At 48.1% G+C, this 21,001-nt stretch overlaps 1 protein-coding gene across 2 annotated transcripts in view; it reads right to left on the bottom strand.

The window, feature by feature from the left end:
* CNOT3 (CCR4-NOT transcription complex subunit 3) overlaps window positions 1-21,001 on the bottom strand; it is a 44,535-nt gene that overhangs the window by 10,619 nt on the left and 12,915 nt on the right. Inside the window, exons 7-16 of one of the 2 annotated variants that reach the window (XM_072921488.1) lie at window positions 20,404-20,499; window positions 19,544-19,576; window positions 18,809-18,995; window positions 17,543-17,673; window positions 14,745-14,801; window positions 12,272-12,605; window positions 10,129-10,237; window positions 6,346-6,532; window positions 4,080-4,176; window positions 1,971-2,193 (exon numbers count right to left, since the gene is read on the bottom strand). In XM_072921488.1, coding sequence (XP_072777589.1) covers window positions 1,971-2,193; window positions 4,080-4,176; window positions 6,346-6,532; window positions 10,129-10,237; window positions 12,272-12,605; window positions 14,745-14,801; window positions 17,543-17,673; window positions 18,809-18,995; window positions 19,544-19,576; window positions 20,404-20,499 — 1,454 coding nt within the window. Of the gene's footprint in view, window positions 1-1,970; window positions 2,194-4,079; window positions 4,177-6,345; window positions 6,533-10,128; window positions 10,238-12,271; window positions 12,606-14,744; window positions 14,802-17,542; window positions 17,674-18,808; window positions 19,029-19,543; window positions 19,577-20,403; window positions 20,500-21,001 lie in introns of both variants that reach the window. The other variant, XM_072921487.1, reaches the window with a different exon arrangement.

Here is a 21,001-nt window from a genome sequence, read left to right as displayed (position 1 = left end):
TATAACCGCCCAAAATCCCACTGTAACTGCCCCAAACCCCGCCCAGGACCCCCCAAATTTTGGGATTTTCAGGATTTTTGGGAATTTTCGTGCCCCCCACCTGATCCTCTCGGAATCGGAGGGGTGCGGCATGTGGTGCCAAAAACCCCCAAAAATCTCAATTTAAGTGCTCCGAAACCCCAAAAAACCCCCTATAACCCCCCTAAATCCCACTGTGACTGCCCCGAACTGCACCCAGGACCCTCTGAATTTTGGGAATTTTTGGGAATTTCGGGATTTTTGGATTTTTTGGGACCCACAGTCTGAGGGGTGTGGCATGTGGTGCCAAAAATCCCCAAAAATCTCAATTTAACTGCTCCGAACCCAAATAAAACCCCCCAAACCTCACCCAGGACCCCCCGAATTTTGGGAATTTTTGGGAATTTCGGGATTTTGGGATTTTTTTGGAATTTTCGGGATTCCCACCTGATCCTCTCGGAGTCGGAGGGGTGCGGCATGTGGTGCCAAAAATCTCAATTTAACTGCTCTGAAACCCCCAAAAAAACCCCTATAACTCCACAAAACCCCCCAAAATTTTGGGAATTTTTGGGAATTTGGGGATCCCCACCTAATCCTCTCTAAATCCAAGATACAGGACTAGAAATGACCAAAAAATCCCCAAAAATCTCAATTTAACTGCTCCGAACCCAAACGAAACGCCCCAAACCCCACCCAGGACCCCCCGAATTTGGGGAATTTTTGGGAATTTTGCAAATTTTCGGGAATCTGGGGACCCACAGTCTGAGGGGTGCGGCATGTGGTGCCAAAAATCTCAATTTAAGTGCTCTGAAACCCCAAAAAAACCCCTATAACTCCCCAAAACCCCCCGAAATTTTGTGAATTTTTGGGAATTTCGGGATTTTTGGGAATTTCGTGCCCCCACCTGATCCTCTCGGAGTCGGAGGGGTGCGGCATGTGGTGCCAAAAATCTCAATTTAACTGCTCCAAACCCAAATAAAACCCCCCAAACCCCACCCGGGACCCCCCGAATTTGGGGAATTTTTGGGAATTTTTGGGAATTTGGGGATCTCTACCTCACCCTGTCTTAATCCAAAATATAGGACAAGAAATGACTCAAAAAACGCCCCAAAAATCTCAATTTAACTGCTCCGAAACCCCAAAAAACCCCCTATAACTGCCCAAAATCCCACTGTAATCGCCCCAAACCCCGTCCAGGACCCCCCGAATTTTGGGATTTTTTGGTAATTTCAGGATTTTGGGAATTCCTGCCCCCACCTGATCCTCTCGGAGTCGGAGGGGTGTGGCATGTGGTGCCAAAAATCCCCCAAAAATCTCAATTTAACTGCTCCGAACCCAAATAAAACCCCCCAAACCTCACCCAGGACATCCCAAATTTCGGGAATTTTTGGGATCCCCACCTGACCCTGTATCTCCTGTATCTAAATCCAAGATACAGGAGAACAAATGACAAAAAAAAATCCCAAAAATCTCAATTTAACTGCTCTGAAACCCCGAAAAAAATCCCCAAAAATCTCAATTTAACTACTCTGAATCCCCAAAAAAATCCCAAAAAATCCCCAAAAAAATCTCAATTTAACTACTCTGAAAACCCAAAAAAATCTCAATTTAACTGTTCTGAAACCCCAAAAAAATCAAAAAAAATCTCAATTTAACTGCTCCGAAACCCCAAAAAACCCCCTATAACCCCCCAAAACTCACCTAGGACCCCCCGAATTTGGGGAATTTTTGGGAATTTTTTATTTTTCGGTAATTTTGGGAATTTGGGGATTTTTTGGGAATATTTGCCCCCCCACCTGATCCTCTCGGAGTCGGAGTGGTGCGGCATGTGGTGCCAAAAATCTCAATTTAACTGCTCCGAACCCAAATAAAACCCCCCAAACCCCGCCCAGGACCCCCCGAATTTGGGGAATTTTTGGGAATTTTGGGAATTTCGGGATTCCTGCCCCCACCTGATCCTCTCGGAGTCGGAGGGGTGCGGCATGTGGTGCCAGGCGGGCTCCTGCAGCGCCTGCTGGTACAGCTGCTCCTTGGGCAGGGGCAGGGGGCCCAGGGGACAGACCCCCAGGGACAGGGGGATGCTGACCTCCCCCAGGGACCCCCCCGGGACCCCCCCCGGGACCCCCCCCGGGACCCCCGAGCTGGGGGGGGCGGCCCCGGGGCCCAGCAGCAGCTCTGGGGAGAGAGAGAGAGAGAAATGGGTTAGGGGGATTTGGGGGGTTTGGGGGGAATTTTAAGCAAGATTAGGGGGAGATTTGGGAGCATTTGGGGGGGTTTAGGGGGGGATTTGGGGGGGATTGGGGGGATTTTGGGGAGTTTGGGGGGATTTGGGGGGGATTTGGGGGACTTTGTTGGGGTTTGAGGGGATTTAGGGAAATTTTGGGGAGGTTACGGGGGGATTTGTGGGGGTTTGGGGGGCATTGGGGGAGTTTTGGGGGGATTTTGGGGGCATGTGGGGGAGATTTGGGGGAGTTTTGGGGGATTTTGGGGGAGTTTAGGGGGTTTTGAGGGGGTTTCAGGGCATTTGGGGGTGATTTTGGGGGGATTTGGGGGGATATGGAAGGATTTTGGGGGGGGTTTTGGGGGGATTTGGGGGGTTATGGGGGAATTTAGGGGAGTTTGGAGGGGATTTGGGGGGAATTGGGGGGATTTGCGGGGGTTTGGGGGGCATTTTGGGGGGTTTGAGGGGGATTTGGGACGGATATTTGGGGGCTTTAGGGGAATTGGGGGGATTTGGGGGGGTTTTGGAGGAGTTTGGGGGGAGATTTGGAAGGATTTTGGGGGGGTTTTGGGGGAGTTTTGGGGGGGGTTTAGGGGGATTTGGGGGGTGTGAGGGGGGATTTTGGGTGGGATTTAGGGGGTTTTGGGGTGAGATTTGAGACGATTTCGGGAGGTTTGGGGGGATTTAGGGGATTTTGGGGGTCATTTTTGGGGAATTTAGGGGGATTTGGGGGGATTTGGAAGAATTTGGGGAGATTTTGGGGGGACTTGGGGTGGGTTTGGGGGGATTTGGGGAGGGATTTAAGGGGATTTGGGGGTCTTTGGGGGATTTGCGAAGTTATGGGGGATTTTGGGAGGTTTGGGGAGATTTAGGGGGATTTTGGGGGTCATTTTTGGGGGGTTTAGGGGGGATTTGGGTGGGATTTTGGGGCTGATTTTGGGGTGAATTTGGGGGATTTTGGTTAATTTTGGGGGGGGTCTCACCGCGCTCCCCCAGGTGCAGGGGGGTCGGGGATGATTTTGGGGTGAATTTGGGGGATTTTGGTTAATTTTGGGGGGGGTCTCACCGCGCTCCCCCAGGTGCAGGGGGGGTCAGGGCTGATTTTGGGGCTGATTTTGGGGTGAATTTGGGGGATTTTGGGGGTCTCACCGCGCTCCCCCAGGTGCAGGGGGGTCGGGGATGATTTTGGGGTGAATTTGGGGGATTTTGGTTAATTTTGGGGGTGGTCTCACCGCGCTCCCCCAGGTGCAGGGGGGTCGGGGCTGATTTTGGGGTGAATTTGGGGGATTTTGGGGGTCTCACCGCGCTCCCCCAGGTGCAGGGGGGTCGGGGCTGATTTTGGGGTGAATTTAGGATATTTTGGTTAATTTTGGGGGGGGTCTCACCGCGCTCCCCCAGGTGCAGGGGGGGTCGGGGCTGATTTTGGGGTGAATTTGGGGGATTTTGGTTAATTTTGGGGGGGGTCTCACCGCGCTCCCCCAGGTGCAGGGGGGGTGGGGGATGATTTTGGGGCTGATTTTGGGATGAATTTGGGGGATTTTGGGGTCTCACCGCGCTCCCCCAGGTGCAGGGGGGGTCGGGGCTGATTTTGGGGTGAATTTGGGGGATTTTGGGGGTCTCACCGCGCTCCCCCAGGTGCAGGGGGGTCGGGGCTGATTTTGGGGTGAATTTGGGGGATTTTGGTTAATTTTGGGGGTCTCACCGCGCTCCCCCAGGTGCAGGGGGGTCGGGGCTGATTTTGGGGTGAATTTGGGGGATTTTTGGGTCTCACCGCGCTCCCCCAGGTGCAGGGGGGTCGGGGCTGATTTTGGGGTGAATTTGGGGGATTTTGGGGTCTCACCGCGCTCCCCCAGGTGCAGGGGGGGTCCCGGCTCCTCCAGCCCCGCCCCCATCGCGGCTCTCTCGGCCATCGACTTGAGGCTGCTCAGCGGCTCCGGCTGAAATTCCCAAATATTCACAAAATTCCCGAGTTTTCCACCCAAAAATCACCTTCCTCACAAAATTCCCGTTTTTTACCCCAAAATTCCCAACCTTTTGGCACGAAATTCCTGGGTTTTCCCCCAAAATTTCCATTTTTTCCATCAAAATTCCCATTCTTTTCCCCCCAAAATTCCCAATTATTCCCCAAAATTCCCAATTTCCCCCCAAATTCCCATTCTTTTCCCCCCAAAATTCCCACTTTTTCCCCAAAATTCCGGTTCTTTTCCCCCCAAAATTCAAACTTTCCCCCAAAATTACCATTATTTTCCCCCCAAAATTACCATTTCCCCCCAAAATTACCATTTCCCACCAAAATTCCCAATTATCCCCCAAAATTCTCATTATCCCCCAAAATTACCATTTCCCCCCAAAATTCTCATTTTCCCCTCAAAATTCCCAATTATCCACCAAATTTGCCAATTTTTCCCCAAAATTCCCTCCCATTTTCCCCCCAAAGTTTCCAATTTTCCCCCAAAATTCCCATTCTTTTCCCTGCAAAATTCAGTTTTTTCAGAAAATTCCCATTTCCCCCCACATTTTAAATTTCCCCGCAAAATTCCCATTTTTTCTCCCCAAAAATTCCAATTATCCCCCAAAATTCCCAAATTTTCCCCCAAAATTCCCAATTATCCCCTAAAATTCCCAATTATCTCCCAAAATTCCCATTTTCCCCCAAAATTACCAATATTTTCCCCCCAATATCCCAATTTTTCCCCAAAATTCCCATTTTCCCCCCAAATTACCATTATTTTCCCCAAAATTCCCATTCTTTTCCCCCGAAAATTCCCAATTTTTCACAAAATTCCCATTTTCCCCCACAATTTAAATTTACCCGAAAAATTCCCTTTTTTCTCCCCAAAATCCCCGATTTTCCCCCCAACTTCCCCATTTTCCCCCCAATTTCCCCAAAATCCCAAAATTTCAGCCCAAAATCCCCATTTTTCCCCATAATTTCCCCAATATTCCCATTTTTCCCCCCAAAATCCCCGATTTTCCCCCCAAAATCCCCAAAATCCCCATTTTCCCCCCCAATTTCCACCAATAATCCCCATTTTTTACCCCCAAAATCCCCATTTTTCCCCACAATTTCCCCATTTTTTCCCCCAATTTCCCCATTTTCACCCCAATTTCCCAATTTTTCACCCCAATGTTCCCCAAAATCCCCATTTTTACCCCAAAAATCTCAATTTTTCGCCCCAAAATCCCATTTTTCACCCCAAAATCCCCATTTTTCCCCCCAATTTCCCATTTTTCCCCCTAATTTCCCCCAAATTCCCATTTTTTCCCCCAAAATCCCCATTTTTCACCCCAAAATCCCCGGTTTTCCCCTCAATTTCCCCAAAAATCCCCATTTTTCCCCTCAGAATCCCCATTTTTCCCCCCAATTTTCCCATTTTCCCCCCATTTTTCCCCCCAAAATCCCCATTTTTCCCCTCAATTTCCCCAAAACCCCCATTTTCCCCCCAAATTCCCCATTTTTCCCCCCGATTTCCCCGTTTTTCACCCCAAATTCCCCGGTTTTCCCCCCATTTTGCCCCAAATCCCCGTTTTTCCCCCCAAAATCTCAATTTTTCCCCCCAATTTCCCCATTTTTCCCCCCAAAATCCCCATTTTCTCCCCCCAATTTCCCCATTTTTAACCCAAATTTTCCCAAATTCCCCATTTTTCCCCAATTTTCCCCAATATCCCCATTTTTCCCCCCAAAATCCCCATTTTTAACTCCAATTTCCCCAAAATCCCCATTTTTTCCCCCAATTTCCCCGTTTTTCCCCCCAAAATCCCCATTTTTCTTCCCAAAATCCCCATTTTTCCCCCCAGTTTCCTCCCGAATTTTCCCAAAATCCCCATTTTTCCCCCCAAATTCCCCATTTTTCACCCCAAAATCCTAATTTTCCCCCATTTTTCCCCCCAAATTCCCCGTTTACCCCCAATTTCCCCATTTTCCCCCCATTTTTAACCCCGATTTCCCCAATTTCCCCATTTTTCCCCCCAATTTCCCCGTTTTTAACCCCAATTTGCCCAAAATCCCCATTTTCCCCCCCAAAATCCCCGTTTTTCCCCCAATTTCCCCGTTTTTAACCCCAATTTCCCCAAAATCCCCCTTTTTCCCCCCATTTTTTGCTCACCTTGATCTCGGGGGCGGGCCCGAAGGGGGCGGGGCCATTGAGGAGGGGCGGGGCCTGCGCGGCTCCGCCCTTCGGCTCGGGGAAGGGGGGGGAGGGGGAGGGGGCGGGGTTTGCGCCGTGGGCGGGGCCGAGCAGCGAAGCTCCGCCCCCTCCGGCCGCGGGGGCGGGGCCTGGCCCGGGCTCCTTCCTGCGGGAGATTTGGGGTGAAAATCACGGATTTTGGGAAAATAAATCGGGGTTTTTGGGGGGTTAAAGCCGGGGAAATCGGGGGAGAATAAATGGGAAATCTTGGGGTTAAAATCTGGGATTTTTGGGGAAAACCAATGGGGATTTTTGGGGTTAAAATTGGAGAATTTGGGGGAAAAAAACCGGGATTTTTGGGGTTAAAATCTGGGATTTTGGGAAAAATAAATGGGGGTTGGGGGGTTAAAGTCGGGGAATTCGGGGGGGAATAAACGGGAAATGTTGGGGTTAAAATCTGGGATTTTTGGGAAAAATCAGTGGGGGTTTTTGGGGTTAAAATTGGGGAATTTGGGGAAAATAAACGGGAATTTTTTGGATTAAAATCTGGGATTTTTGGGAAAAATCAATGGGGATTTTTGGGGTTAAAATCCAGGAACTCGGGAAAAAATCAGTGAGGGGAATGGGGGAAAAATGGGTAAAAATTGAAATTTTTGGGGTTAAAATCCGGGAATTCGGGAAAAAAATCAATGGGAATTTTTGGTGTTAAACTCCGGGAATTCAGGAAAAAAATCAATGGGAATTTTTGGGGTTAAAATCTGGGATTTTTGGGAAAAATCAATGGGGGTTTTTGTTAAAATTGGGGGTTAAAATTGGGGAATTTGGGGGGAATAAATGGGAATTTTGGGGTTAAAATTGGAGAATTTGGGGGAAAATCAATGGGGATTTTTGGGGTTAAAATTGGACAATTTGGGGGGAAATAAACGGGAATTTTTGGGGTTAAAATTGGAGAATTTGGGGGAAATAAATGGGAATTTTTGGGGTTAAAATTGGGGAATTTGAGAAAAAATCAATGGGGGAAATGGGGGAAAAATGGGTAAAAATTGAAATTTTTGGGGTTAAAATCCGGGAATTCGAGAAAAAATCAATGGGAATTTTTGGGGTTAAAATTGGAGAATTTGGGGGGAAATAAACAGGAAATGTTGGGGTTAAAATTGGGGAATTTGGGGGGAAAATCAATGCGGGTTTTTGGGGTTAAAATTGGAAAATTTGGGAGAAATAAATGGGATTTTTGGGGTTAAAATCGGAGAGTTTGGGGGGAAATAAATGGGGATTTTTTGGGTTAAAATCTGGGATTTTTTGGGAAAAATCAAGGGGGGGTTTTGTGGTTAAAATTGAGGATTTTGGGGAAAAATAAATGGGATTTTTGGGGTTAAAATTGGGGAATTTGGGGGAAAAAAATGGGAATTTTTTGGATTAAAATCTGGGATTTTTGGGAAAAATCAATGGGGATTTTTGGGGTTAAAATTGGAGAATTTGGGGGAAAAAAACCGGGATTTTTGGGGTTAAAATCTGGGATTTTGGGAAAAATGAACGGGGGTTGGGGGGTTAAAGTCGGGGAATTCGGGGGGGAATAAACGGGAAATGTTGGGGTTAAAATCTGGGATTTTTGGGAAAAATCAATGGGGATTTTTGGGGTTAAAGTTGGAGAATTTGGGGGAAATAAATGGGGGAAATGGGGCAAAGTTTAATTTCTGGGATTAAAATCCGAGAATTTGGGAAAAAATCATTGGGGGGGAATGGGTGGAAAATGGGAATTTTTGAGGGGAAATTGGGGAAAAATGGGAATTTTTGGGGAAGAAATGGGGGAAATGGTTAAAAAATAAATGGGAATTTTTGGGGTTAAAATTGGGGAATTTGGGAAAAAAATCAATGGGGGAAATGGGGGAAAAATGGGTAAAAATTGAAAATTTTGGGGTTAAAATCTGGGAATTTTTAGGGAAGAAATGGGTAAAAAATAAGGGTGGAAATGGGAATATTTGAAGGAAAGAAAGGGGAAAATTGGGGTAAAAATGGGATTTTTTGGGGAAAAACGGGTGAAAAATGGGAATTTTTGGGGAAAATTTTGGGCTGGGGTTGTTTTACCATATTTTTGGGATATTTTAGGAATATTTTAGAATATTTTTGGGTTATTTTAGGATAATTTTGGGGTATTTTGGGACACTCACGTGGCGGTGCCGGGGGTCCCGTGCCCCGGGGGGTTTGGGGTTATTTTGGAATATTTTAGGATATTTTAATGATATTTTAGGATATTTTTGGGGTGATTTTGGGATATTTTTGGACTCTCACGTTGCAGTACCGGGGGTCCCGTGCCCCGGGGGGGTCTGGGGTTATTTTGGAGTATTTTAGGACACTTTAATGATATTTTTAAGATATTTTAGGATATTTTTGGGGTAATTTTGGGATATTTTGGACACTCACGTGGCTGTGCCGGGGGTCCCGTGCCCTGGGGGGGTTTGGGGTTATTTTGGGATATTTCGGGATATTTTAGGAATATTTTAAGATATTTTAAGGATATTTTTGGGGTGATTTTGGGGTATTTTGGGACACTCACGTGGCGGTTCCGGGGGTCCCGTGCCCCGGGGGCTGCCCCAGGGGGGGTCTGGGGTTATTTTGGGATATTTTAGGATATTTTAATGATATTTTAAGGATATTTTTGGGGTAATTTTGGGACACTCACGTTGCTGTGCCGGGGGTCCCGTGCCCCGGGGGGGTTTGGGGTAATTTTGGGATATTTTAGGATATTTTAGGATATTTTAAGATATTTTAAGGATATTTTTGGGGTAATTTTGGGGTATTTTGGACACTCATGTGGCTGTGCCGGGGGTCCCGTGCCCCGGGGGGGTTTGGGGTTATTCTGGAGTATTTTAGGACATTTTAATGATATTTTTAAGATATTTTAGGGATATTTTTGGGGTGATTTTGGGATATTTTGGGACACTCACGTGGCAGTGCCGGGGGTCCCGTGCCCCGGGGGGTTTGGGGTTATTTTGGAGTATTTTAGGACACTTTAATGATATTTTTAAGATATTTTAGGATATTTTTGGGGTGATTTTGGGATATTTTGGGACACTCACGTGGCAGTGCCGGGGGTCCCGTGCCCCGGGGGGGTTTGGGGTTATTTTGGGTTATTTTAGGACATTTTAATGATATTTTAATGATATTTTAGGATATTTTTGGGATAATTTTGGGTATTTTAGGACACTCACGTGGCGGTGCCGGGGGTCCCGTGCCCCGGGGGGGTTTGGGGTTATTTTGGGATATTTCAGGATATTTCAGGGATATTTTAGGATAATTTAGGAATACTTTAGGAATATTTTAGGATAATTTAGGATAATTTTGGACACTCACGTGGCCGTGCCGGGGGTCCCGTGCCCCGGGGGCTGCCCCAGGGGGGTCTGGGGTTACTTTGGGATATTTCAGGGATATTTAGGAATATTTTAGGATATTCTAGGATAATTTTGGGATATTTTGGGACACTCACGTGGCCGTGCCGGGGGTCCCGTGCCCCGGGGGCTGCCCCAGGGGGGTCTGGGGTTACTTTGGGATATTTTGGGATATTTTAGGAATATTTTAGGATAATTTAGGAATATTTTAGGATAAATTTTGGACACTCACGTTGCAGTGCCGGGGGTCCCGTGCCCCGGGGGCTGCCCCAGGGGGGTCTGGGGTTACTTTGGGATATTTTAGGATATTTTAGGATAATTTAGGAATATTTTAGGATAATTTTGGGATAATTTTGGGATATTTTTGGACACTCACGTGGCCGTGCCGGGGGTCCCGTGCCCCGGGGGCTGCCCCAGGGGGGTCTGGGGGCCGCCCCCCCCCAGCCCCGACTCCGAGGAACTGTCGGCGACCACCGAGCTGTAACCTGGGGGGGTTAAAAAGAGCTAAAATCAACCAAAATAAATCCAAAAATCCCCCCAAAAATACATCAAGTGACCCCCAAAACAACGAAAAAAACAACCCTAAAAAAAATCACCAAAAAACACAAAATAACCCCAAAAACAATGAAATAAACTAAATAAACACCCCCAAAAAGAAAAAAAAACCAATGTAACCCGAAAAACAGCAAAATAAACCAAAAACCCCAAAATGACCCAAAAAAATCTACCAAAAATCCTCAAAATAACCCAAAAAAACTCACAATAACCCAAGAATAACCCCAAAAAACTCAAAATAAAAACCCCAGTCCCCCTTTAACCCCTCCCAGTCCATCCCAGTGCCATTTAACCCCTCCCAGTCCATCCCAGTCCCCGTTTAACCTCTCCCAGTCCCCCTTTAACCCTTCCCAGTGCCCATTTAACCCCTCCCAGTCCATCCCAGTTTATCCCAGTGCCCATTTAACCCCTCCCAGTCCCTCCCAGTTCCCATTTAACCCCTCCCAGTCCATCCCAGTCCATCCCAGTTTATCCCAGTGCCCATTTAACCCCTCCCAGACCCCATTTAACCCCTCCCAGTCCATCCCAGTCCCCATTTAACCCCTCCCAGTCCCTCCCAGTCCCCATTTAACCCCTCCCAGTGCCCCTTTAACCCCTCCCAGTGCCCCTTTAACCCCTCCCAGTGCCCATTTAACCCCTCCCAGTCCCTCCCAGTACCCATTTAACCCCTCCCAGTGCCCATTTAACCCCTCCCAGACCCCATTTAACCCCTCCCAGTCCCTCCCAGTTTATCCCAGTTTATCCCAGTTCCCATTTAACCCCTCCCAGCCCCTCCCAGTGCCCCTTTAACCCCTCCCAGTGCCCATTTAACCCCTCCCAGTCCCCATTTAACCCCTCCCAGTCCCTCCCAGTTTATCCCAGTGCCCCTTTAACCCCTCTCAGTCCCTCCCAGTCCCCATTTAACCCCTCCCAGTCCCTCCCAGTTTATCCCAGTTTATCCCAGTTCCCATTTAACCCCTCCCAGCCCCTCCCAGTGCCCCTTTAACCCCTCCCAGTGCCCATTTAACCCCTCCCAGTCCCCCTTTAACCCCTCCCAGTGCCCATTTAGCCCCTCCCAGACCCCGTTTAACCCCTCCCAGTCCATCCCAGTCCATCCCAGTTTATCCCAGTCCCCATTTAACCCCTCCCAGCCCCTCCCAGTCCATCCCAGTGCCCATTTAACCCCTCCCAGTCCATCCCAGTTTATCCCAGTGCCCATTTAACCCCTCCCAGTCCCCATTTAACCCTTTCCAGTTTATCCCAGTGCCCATTTAACCCCTCCCAGACCCCATTTAACCCCTCCCAGTCCCCGTTAAACCCCTCCCAGTCCCTCCCAGTTTATCCCAGTCCCTCCCAGTCCCCCTTTAACCCCTCCCAGTGCCCATTTAACCCCTCCCAGTCCCCATTTAACCCCCTTTAACCCCTCCCAGTCCCCATTTAACCCCTCCCAGTCCCTCCCAGTGCCCATTTAACCCCTCCCAGTCCCTCCCAGTCCCCATTTAACCCCCTTTAACCCCTCCCAGTCCCCATTTAACCCCTCCCAGACCCCATTTAACCCCTCCCAGTCCCCGTTAAACCCCTCCCAGTCCATCCCAGTTCATCCCAGTTTATCCCAGTCCCCGTTTAACCCCTCCCAGTGCCCATTTAACCCCTCCCAGTGCCCATTTAACCCCTCCCAGCCCATCCCAGTACCCACTTAACCCCTCCCAGTGCCCGTTTAACCCCTCCCAGACCCCATTAAACCCCTCCCAGTCCATCCCAGTTCATCCCAGTTTATCCCAGTGCCCATTTAACCCCTCCCAGACCCCGTTTAACCCCTCCCAGACCCCATTTAACCCCTCCCAGCCCCTCCCAGACCCCGTTAAACCCCTCCCAGTCCCTCCCAGCCCATCCCAGTTTATCCCAGTGCCCATGTAACCCCTCCCAGACCCCATTTAACCCCTCCCAGCCCATCCCAGTCCCTCCCAGTATATCCCAGTACTCACTGGTGGCGCCCCCGTTCTGTTTCCCGCCCTGCTGGGCGCTGGGGGGGCGGGGCTGGGGCGCGCTGGGGGGCGGGGCCGGGGGCGGGGCCACGGCCTGTGCGTAGGGGGTGGGGGTGGAGCTTGGCGGGTGGGCCCCGCCCCTTTCCCCGCCCCCTTTGGGCCCTGGCCCCGCCCCCTGCGCGCTCTGGGCCCCGCCCCCCGGCCCCGCCCCCGAGGGGGAGGGGCCGTTGTTCAGGGGGGCGGGGCCGGGGGCGGGGCCGGAGAAAGGGGCGGGGCCAGCCGGGGAGGGGGCGTGGCCGTGGGGGAGGGGCTTGGCGCCGTTCTTGGCGGGAGACTGCAAGAGAGAAGGGGTTAATTAGCATAATTAACGGACTTAATTAACGGGGCTGGGGGGTTAATTGGGGGGATTAATGGGTTAATTAATGGGGTCGGTAATTGCGGTGTTAATGGGGGGATTAATGGGTTAATTAATGGGGTTGGTAATTGAGGAGTGGGGGGTTAATGGGAGGAATTGATGGGTTAATTACAGGGTCGGTAATTGGAGTGTTAATCGGGAAAATTAATGGATTAATTAACAGGGCTGGTAATTAGGGGGTGGAGGATTAATGGGGGAGATGAATGGGTTAATTAATGGGGTCAGTAATTGGGGGTGTGGGGGGTTAATGGGGGGTATTAATGCGTTAATTAACGAGGCTGATAATTGTTGGGTGTAGCGTTAATGGGGGGATTAATGGGTTAATTAACGGGGCTGGTAATTGGGGGGTAGGGGGTTAATGAGTGGTATTAATGGGCTACTTAATGAGGTCATAAATGGGAGGGAGTAATTAATGGGGGGTTAATGGGAGGGGGATTATTGGGTGGTAATTAATGGGGGTTAATGGGAGGGGGATTAATGGGGGGTAATTAATGGGAGGGGGATTAATGGGGGGTAATTAATGGAGGGTAATTAATGGGAGGGGGATTAATGGGGGGTAATTAATAGGGGGTTAATGGGAGGGGGATTAATGGCGGGATAATTAATGGGGGTTAATGGGAGGGGGATTAATGGTGGTAATTAATGGGGGATTAATGGGAGGGGGATTAATGGAGGGTAATTAATGGGGGGTTAATGGGAGGGGGATTAATGGGGGATTAAATGGGGTTAATTAATGGGAGTAATTAATTAAAATGGAAGAATCCATTGTGTAAATGGGGGGGGATACCCCTAAATTGGGAGGGGGGTCCCAATTAAAAGGGAGGGGGGATAACGAGGGGTGGGGGGGACCCCCGGAATTTTTGGGGACCCCTCCCCGTTTTTGGGTCTTCCTTGGTACGGTCTAATGAAAAATGGAAGGATCCATTTTAAAAATGGGGGGTGGGACCCCCTAAATTGGGGGGGGGTCCTTAATGGGAAAATCCCATTCAAAATGGAAGAATCCATTGTGAAAACGGGGGGGGGACACCCCTAAATTGGGGGGGGTCCCAATTAAAAATGGGAAGTTCCATTATGAAAATGGGGGGAGAGACCCCCTAAATTGGGGGGGGTCCCCATTAATATGGGAAGTTCCATTACAAAAAATTGGGGGGGGAGGACAGGGGTTAAAATGGAAGAATCCATTATGAAAATGGGGGGAGAGACCCCCTAAATTGGGGAGGGTCCCCATTAAAATGGGAAGTTCCATTACAAAAACTGGGGGGGGGAATGGTTTAAAATGGGAGAATCCATTGTGAAAATGGGGGGAGAAACCCCCTAAATTGGGGGGGGGGTCCCCATTAAAAATGGGAGGATCCATTATGAAAATGGGGGGGGGACACCCCTAAATTGGGGAGGGGGGGGTCCCCATTAAAATGGGAAGTTCCATTGTGAAAATGGGGGGGAGAAACCCCCTAAATTGGGGGAGGGTCCCCATTAAAAATGGGAGGATCCATTATGAAAATGGGGGGAGAGACCCCCTAAATTGGGGGGGGGTCCCCATTAAAAATGGGACGATCCATTAAGAAAACTGGGGGGGGAATGGTTTAAAATGGAAGAATCCATTGTGAAAATGGGGGGGGACACCCCTAAATTGGGGGGGGTCCCCATTAAAAATGGGAGGATCCATTATGGAAATGGGGGGAGAGACCCCCTAAATTGGGGGAGGGTCCCCATTAAAATGGGAGGATCCATTAAAAAACAGGGGGGGGGAACATTCCAAAATTGGGGGGGTCCCACATTAAAAGCGGGAGGATCCATTATGAAATTGGGGGGGGTGACACTGTTTAAAATGGAAGAATCCATTGTGAAAACGGGGGGGGACACCCCTAAATAGGGGGGGGGTCCCCATTAAAAATGGGAAGTTCCATTACAAAAACTAGGGGGGGGGAATGGTTTAAAATGGAAGAACCCATTGTGAAAACGGGGGGGAACACCCCTAAATTGGGAGGGGGGATAACGAGGGGCGGGGGGGACCCCCGGAATTTTGGGGACCCCTCCCCATTTTGGGGTCCCCCTCACCTGTCCCACCTCGCTGTCGGTGGAGCGGCCGCGCTTTTTGTCGTCCTCCGAATTCTCCTGGGGGGGAAAAAAAGGGGGTCAGGGGGGCCCCGAAATGGGGAGGGGACCCCAAAATGGGGAGGGGACCCCAAAATGGGGAGGGGGCCCAAAATGGGGAGGGGACCCCAAAATTAACGGGGGGAGGGTGGGGCGGGGGTCCAGGAACTGCCCTGGGGGGGTTTGGGGATTTTTTGGGGGGTTTTTTGGGGATTTTTTGGGGTTTTGGGGCATTTTTTTGGGGCTATTTTTGGGGCTTTTTCGGTGGTTTTTGGGGATTTTTTGGGGAATTTTTTGGTGGTTTTTTTGGGGTTTTTGGGGGATTTTTTGGGGTTTTTTTGTGGTTTTTGGGGATTTTTTTGGGGTTTTTTTTGTGGTTTTTGAGGATTTTTTTAGAGATTTTTTGGTGGTTTTTTTGGCTTTTTTTGGTGGTTTATGGGGTTTTTTTGGTGGTTTTTGGGTTTTTTTTAATGGGGGTATTTTTGGTGGGTTTTGGGGTTTTTTTGGGCTTTTTTGTTGTTTTTTGGGGGATTTTTTTGGCTTTTTTTGGGGCGCTTTGGTCTTTTTTTGGGAGCATTTCTTTTGTTTTTTAGGGGCTTTTTTTGGTGGGGTTTTTTGGGTTTTTTGGGGCTTTTTTTGCAGTTTTGGGCTTTTTTGGGAGGTGGGGGGAAAAAGGGGGGTCAGAAGGGCCCCAAAATGGGGAGGGGACCCCAAAATTAATGGGGGGAGGGCGGGGTGGGGGTCCAGGGACCTCCCTGGGGGGGGTTGGGGGTTTTTTGGGGGGTTTTTTGGTGGTTTTTGGGGATTTTTTGGGGGTTTTTTTGTGGTTTTTGAGGATTTTTGGGGATTTTTTTTGTGGGTTTTGGGGATTTTTTTAGAGTTTTTTTGGTGGTTTTTCGGGCTTTTTTTGGTGATTTTTCGGGGTTTTTTGAGGGGTTTTTGGGCTTTTTTTGGTGGTTTTTGGGTTTTTTTGGGGGGGGTATTTTTGGTGGGTTTTGGGGTTTTTTTGGGCTTTTTTGCTGTTTTTTGGGGGATTTTTTTGGCTCTTTTGTTTGGGGTGTTTTGGTCTTTTTTGGGAGCATTTCTTTTGTTTTTTAGGGGCTTTTTTTGGTGTTTTTTTTGGGTTTTTTGGTTTTTTTTTTGTGGTTTTGGGTTTTTTGGGAGGTGGGGGGAAAAGGGGGGTCAGAAGGGCCCCAAAATGGGGAGGGGGCCCCAAAATTAACGGGGGGAGGTGGGGTGGGGGTCCAGGAACCGCCCTGGGGGGGGTGGGGATTTTTGGGGGGGGTTTTGGTGGTTTTTGGGGATTTTTTGGGGTTTTTTGGGGTTTTTGGGGTTTTTTTTCGGTGGTTTTTGGGGATTTTTTTGGGCTTCTGTGGTTTTGGGGGATTTTTTTAGTTTTTTGGTGGTTTTTTAGGCTTTTTTTGGTGATTTTTTGGGTTTTTTGGGGGCTTTTTGGGCTTTTTTTGGTGGTTTTTGGGTTTTTTTAATGGGGGTATTTTTGGTGGGTTTTGGGGCTTTTTTGGGGTGTTTTTGGTAGGTTTTGGGGTTTCTTGGAGGGTTTTTTTGGGTATTTTTCTGTGGCTTTTGGGAATTTTTTGGCTTGTTTTTTTTGGTGTTTCAGGGGTCTTTTTTGGCTTTTTTTTTTACTTTTTTTGAGGCTTTTTTGGTGGTTTTTGAGCTTTTTTAGAGCTTTTTTTTGGTGGCGTTTTGCGGCTTTTTTTGTGGCTCTTTTGTGGCTTTTTTGGTGGTTTTTGGTGGGTTTTTTTGTGGCTTTTTTTTGGGGCCTTTTTTGGTGGTTTTTTTGGTAACTTTTTTGGTGGTTTTTTTTGCGGTTCTTTGGGGCTTTTTTTTGGTGTTTTTTTCAGCTTTTTTTGGTGGTCTTAGGGTTTTTCTTGAGCTTTTTTAAAGGCTTTTTTTGGGGCCATTTTTGGTGGTTTTTGGGTTATTTTGAGCTGGAGGTGGGGGAGGTTTTTGGGGTATTTTTGGGGTATTTTTGGGTATTTTGGGGTGTCACTCACAGCGTTTGCAGCGGGACTGGGCGGAATTGGGGAGCTGGAGGGGGGGGTGATTTTTGGGGTATTTTTGGGATATTTTGGGATATTTTGGGGTGTCACTCACAGCGTTTGCAGCCGGACTCGGGGGAATCGGGGAGCTGGAGGTGGTGGAGGTTTTTGGGCTATTTTGGGGTGTTTTTGGGGTATTTTTGGGTATTTTTGGGGTGTCACTCACAGCGTTTGCAGCCGGACTGGGTGGAATCGGGGAGCTGGAGGTGGTGGAGGTTTTTGGGGTATTTTTGGGTATTTTTGGGTATTTTTGGGGTGTCACTCACAGCGTTTGCAGCCGGACTCGGGGGAATTGGGGAGCTGGAGGTGGGGGTGATTTTTGGGGTATTTTTGGCTATTTTTGGGACATTTTGGGGTGTCACTCACAGCGTTTGCAGCAGGACTGGGTGGAATTGGGGAGCTGGAGGTGGGGGAGGTTTTTGGGGTGATTTTTGGGGTATTTTTGGGATATTTTGGGGTGTCACTCACAGCGTTTGCAGCGGGACTCGGGGGAATTGGGGAGCTGGAGGTGGTGGAGGTTTTTGGGGTATTTTTGGGTATTTTTGGGGTATTTTTGGGTATTTTGGGGTATTTTTGGGTATTTTTGGGGTGTCACTCACAGCGTTTGCAGCCGGACTCGGGGGAATTGGGGAGCTGGAGGTGGTGGAGGTTTTTGGGGTATTTTTGGGGTATTTTGGGTATTTTTGGGGTGTCACTCACAGCGTTTGCAGCCGGACTCGGGGGAATTGGGGAGCTGGAGGTGGTGGAGGTCGGGGTGCTGCTGCTCTGGTTGAAGATCTCATCCTCCATCTGGGAGTGGCTGGGGGGGGACGTGGCCACCAGAGCCTGCGCTGGGGGGGCACAGGGGGCACGGGGGGGGTCACTCTGGGCACCCCCCCACCCCAAAAACCCCCCCAAAAACCCCTCCTGCTCCTCCCCAAAAAATCCCCTTTCCAAACCCCCTTTTGCTCCCCAAAAATCCCACCCAGGGCCCAAAAACTCATTTTAAAAAAATCTCCATTTTTTCCCCAGAAAATCCCATTCCTTCCCCAACCCTTTTTTCTGCCTGTTTCTCCCCCCATTTCCCAGTCTCTTTTTTCCCATTTTTCCTGTTGTTTCCCCATTTTCCCTCCCATTTTCCCTATTTTTTCGGCCCATTTTTCCCTATTTCCCCCGTATTTTCCCATTTTTCCATTTTCCCCCATTCCCCCCCATTTTTCCCCATTCCCCCTAATATATTCCCCCATTTTCCCAGTTCCTGCCTGTTTTTCTCATTTTTCACAATTTCCCCCCATTTCTCCCTGTTTTTCCCATTTCCCCGCTTTTCCCATTCCCCCCCCATTATTTCCCCATTTCCCCCTCGTTTTTTCCTGTTTCTCCCTGTTTTTTCCCATTTTTTCCCATTTCTCCCCCTTTTTCTGTTTTTTCCCCCATTCCCCCCCGTTCTTCCCATTTCCCCCCCATTTCCCCGTTTTTTCCCGTTTTCCCCCATTTTTCCCCCTTTTATTCCCATTTTCCCCCATTTCCACCCATTTTTCCCATTCCCCCATCTTTCCACCTTTTAATCCCACTTTTCCCCCTTTTATCCCCATTTTTCCCCTTTATTACTGTTTTTCCTCCTTTTATCCCTGTTTTTTTCCCTTCTATTCTCACTTTTCCCCCTTTTATCCCCGTTTTCCCCCTTTTATCCCCATTTTCCCCCTTTTATTCCCACTTTTCCCGTTTTTCCCCCTTTTATTCCCTTTTTCCCCCCTTCTATCCCCACTTTTCCCCCTTTTATTTCTGTTTTTCCCCCTTTTATTCCCACTTTTCCCTCTTTTATTTCCGTTTTTCCCCCTTTTATTCCCATTTTCCCCCTTTTATTCCCCATTTCCCCCCTTCTAACCCTGTTTTTTCCCCTTCTATCCCCATTTTTTCCCATTTTCCCCCCTTTTATCCCCATCCCCATTTTTTTCCCGTTTTCCCGTGTTTTTGCCCCCGAGTTACGGATGTCGTCGAGGTCCAGGTCGTCGTAGAGGAACTCGTTCTCCTCGAAGTCGGGCTCCTGGCAGGAATCCACGTAATATTCCACGTCGTCCTTCAGCTTCCGCACGGGATCCACCGGGATCGAGTCGTTGTCCAGCATGCGCAGCAGCGTCTCCAGCATGCGCACGTGGAAGCGGTGCCGCTCCACCTGCCGCTTCAGCGCCTCGATCCGGTCCTGCTTCTGGGGAGAAAAACCCAAAAAACGGGAAAATTTATATCAGAAATTCAATAAAATCACATGGGAGCAATGGGAACAAAGAGATCCCTGAGATTGGGGTCAAGGATCCAACTGGATCCATCCCCCAGGACGGGATCTGCAGCGGTGCCGCTCCACCTGCCGCTTCAGCGCCTCGATCCGGTCCTGCTTCTGGGGTGAAAAACACCGAAAATGGGAAAATTTAAATATTTAATTCCATAGAAACTCATGGGAGTAATGGGAGTAATGGCAGCAATGGGATTGGGGTCAGGGATGGATCCCCCAGGACGGGATCTGCAGCGGTGCCGCTCCACCTGCCGCTTCAGCGCCTCGATCCGGTCCTGCTTCTGGGGAGAAAAACCCAAAAAACGGGAAAATTTATATCAGAAATTCAATAAAATCACATGGGAGCAATGGGAACAAAGAGATCCCTGAGATTGGGGTCAAGGATCCAACTGGATCCATCCCCCAGGACGGGATCTGCAGCGGTGCCGCTCCACCTGCCGCTTCAGCGCCTCGATGCGGTCCTGCTTCTGGGGGAAAAACCCAAAAAACGGGAAAATTTAAATATTTAATTCTTAAAATTGGAATAAATCCCTGGAATTGTGTCAGGGATCCACAGGGATCCCACGGGATCCATCCCCCCCCTCAGAGGGATTTGGAAGTGCTGCTGCTCCAGGGACTCGATCCTGGCCTGATTCGGAGGGAAAAATGGGGGGAAATGGGAAAAAATGGGAAAATGGTGAAAAATGGGAAAAAATGGGGAAAAGGAGAGAAAAAAGGGGGAAAAATGGGAAAAAAATGGGGGAATAAGGGAAAAAAATGGGAAAAAATGGAAAAAATGGGGGGAATAAGGAAAAAAAATGGGAAAAAATGGAAAAAGGGAAAAAATGGGAAAATTTGAAAAAATGAAAATTTTGGGGTAATTTCAGGATATTCTGGGTGATTTTGGGGTAATTTAAGGATATTTTGGGGGATTTTGGGGTGATTTTGGAGTAATTTCAGGATATTTTGGGTGATTTTAGGGTAATTTCAGGATATTTCCGGATATTCTGCAATATTTTGGGTGATTTTTGGGTAATTTCGGGATATTTTGGGTGATTTTGGGCTATTTCGGGATATTTTGGAGGATTTGGGTGATTTTGGGGTAATTTCAGGATATTTTGGGTGATTTTAGGGTAATTTCAGGACATTTTGGGGGATTTTGGTGTAATTTCAGAATATTTTGGGGGATTTTGGGGTTATTTCAGGATATATTGGGGATTTTGGGGTAATTTCAGGATATTTTGGGTGATTTTGGGGTAATTTCAGGCTATTTTGGGTGATTTTGGGGTAATTTCAGGCTATTTTGGGCACTCACATCTTTGTCTCCCTTTTTCTTGCGCGTCTGCACCGACAGCGACTCCACCTCGCTCTCGAACTGATCCACCTGCATGTTCAGCGTGTCGATCGTGTTCTGCAAAAAAACCAAAAAAACACAAAATTCAGCAAGAGGGAAGGAAACAAAAAAAATTGGGCAAAATAAAAAAAATTTGGGAAAGATACATCGAATTTTGGGCGAAAAAACGGCATTTTTGGGTGAAAAAAAGAAGTTTTTATATGAAAATAAATGAATTTTTGTGAGAAAAAAATAGATTTTTGCGAGAAAAAAGGAGTTTTTGTGATCACTAAATGAGTTTTTATAAGGAAATAAACAAATTTTTGTGAAAAAAAAATTCAGAGAAAAAAAGGCATTTTTGGGTGAAATAAAGGAGGATTTATACGGAAATAAATGATTTTTTGTGACAAAAAATGGATTTTTGTGAGAATAAAAGGGGTTTTGTGATCACTGAATGGGTTTTTATAAGGAAATAAACGAATTTTTGTGGAAAAAAATTTCACAGAAAAAAAGGCATTTTCGGGTGAAATAAAGGAGTTTTTAAATATAAATAAATGAATTTTTGTGAGAAAAAAGGGGT

Source organism: Taeniopygia guttata, chromosome 37 (assembly GCF_048771995.1).
Source record: "Taeniopygia guttata chromosome 37, bTaeGut7.mat, whole genome shotgun sequence".
Lineage (NCBI taxonomy): Eukaryota > Metazoa > Chordata > Aves > Passeriformes > Estrildidae > Taeniopygia > Taeniopygia guttata.
This window is presented reverse-complemented; position numbering and strand designations above follow the sequence as displayed.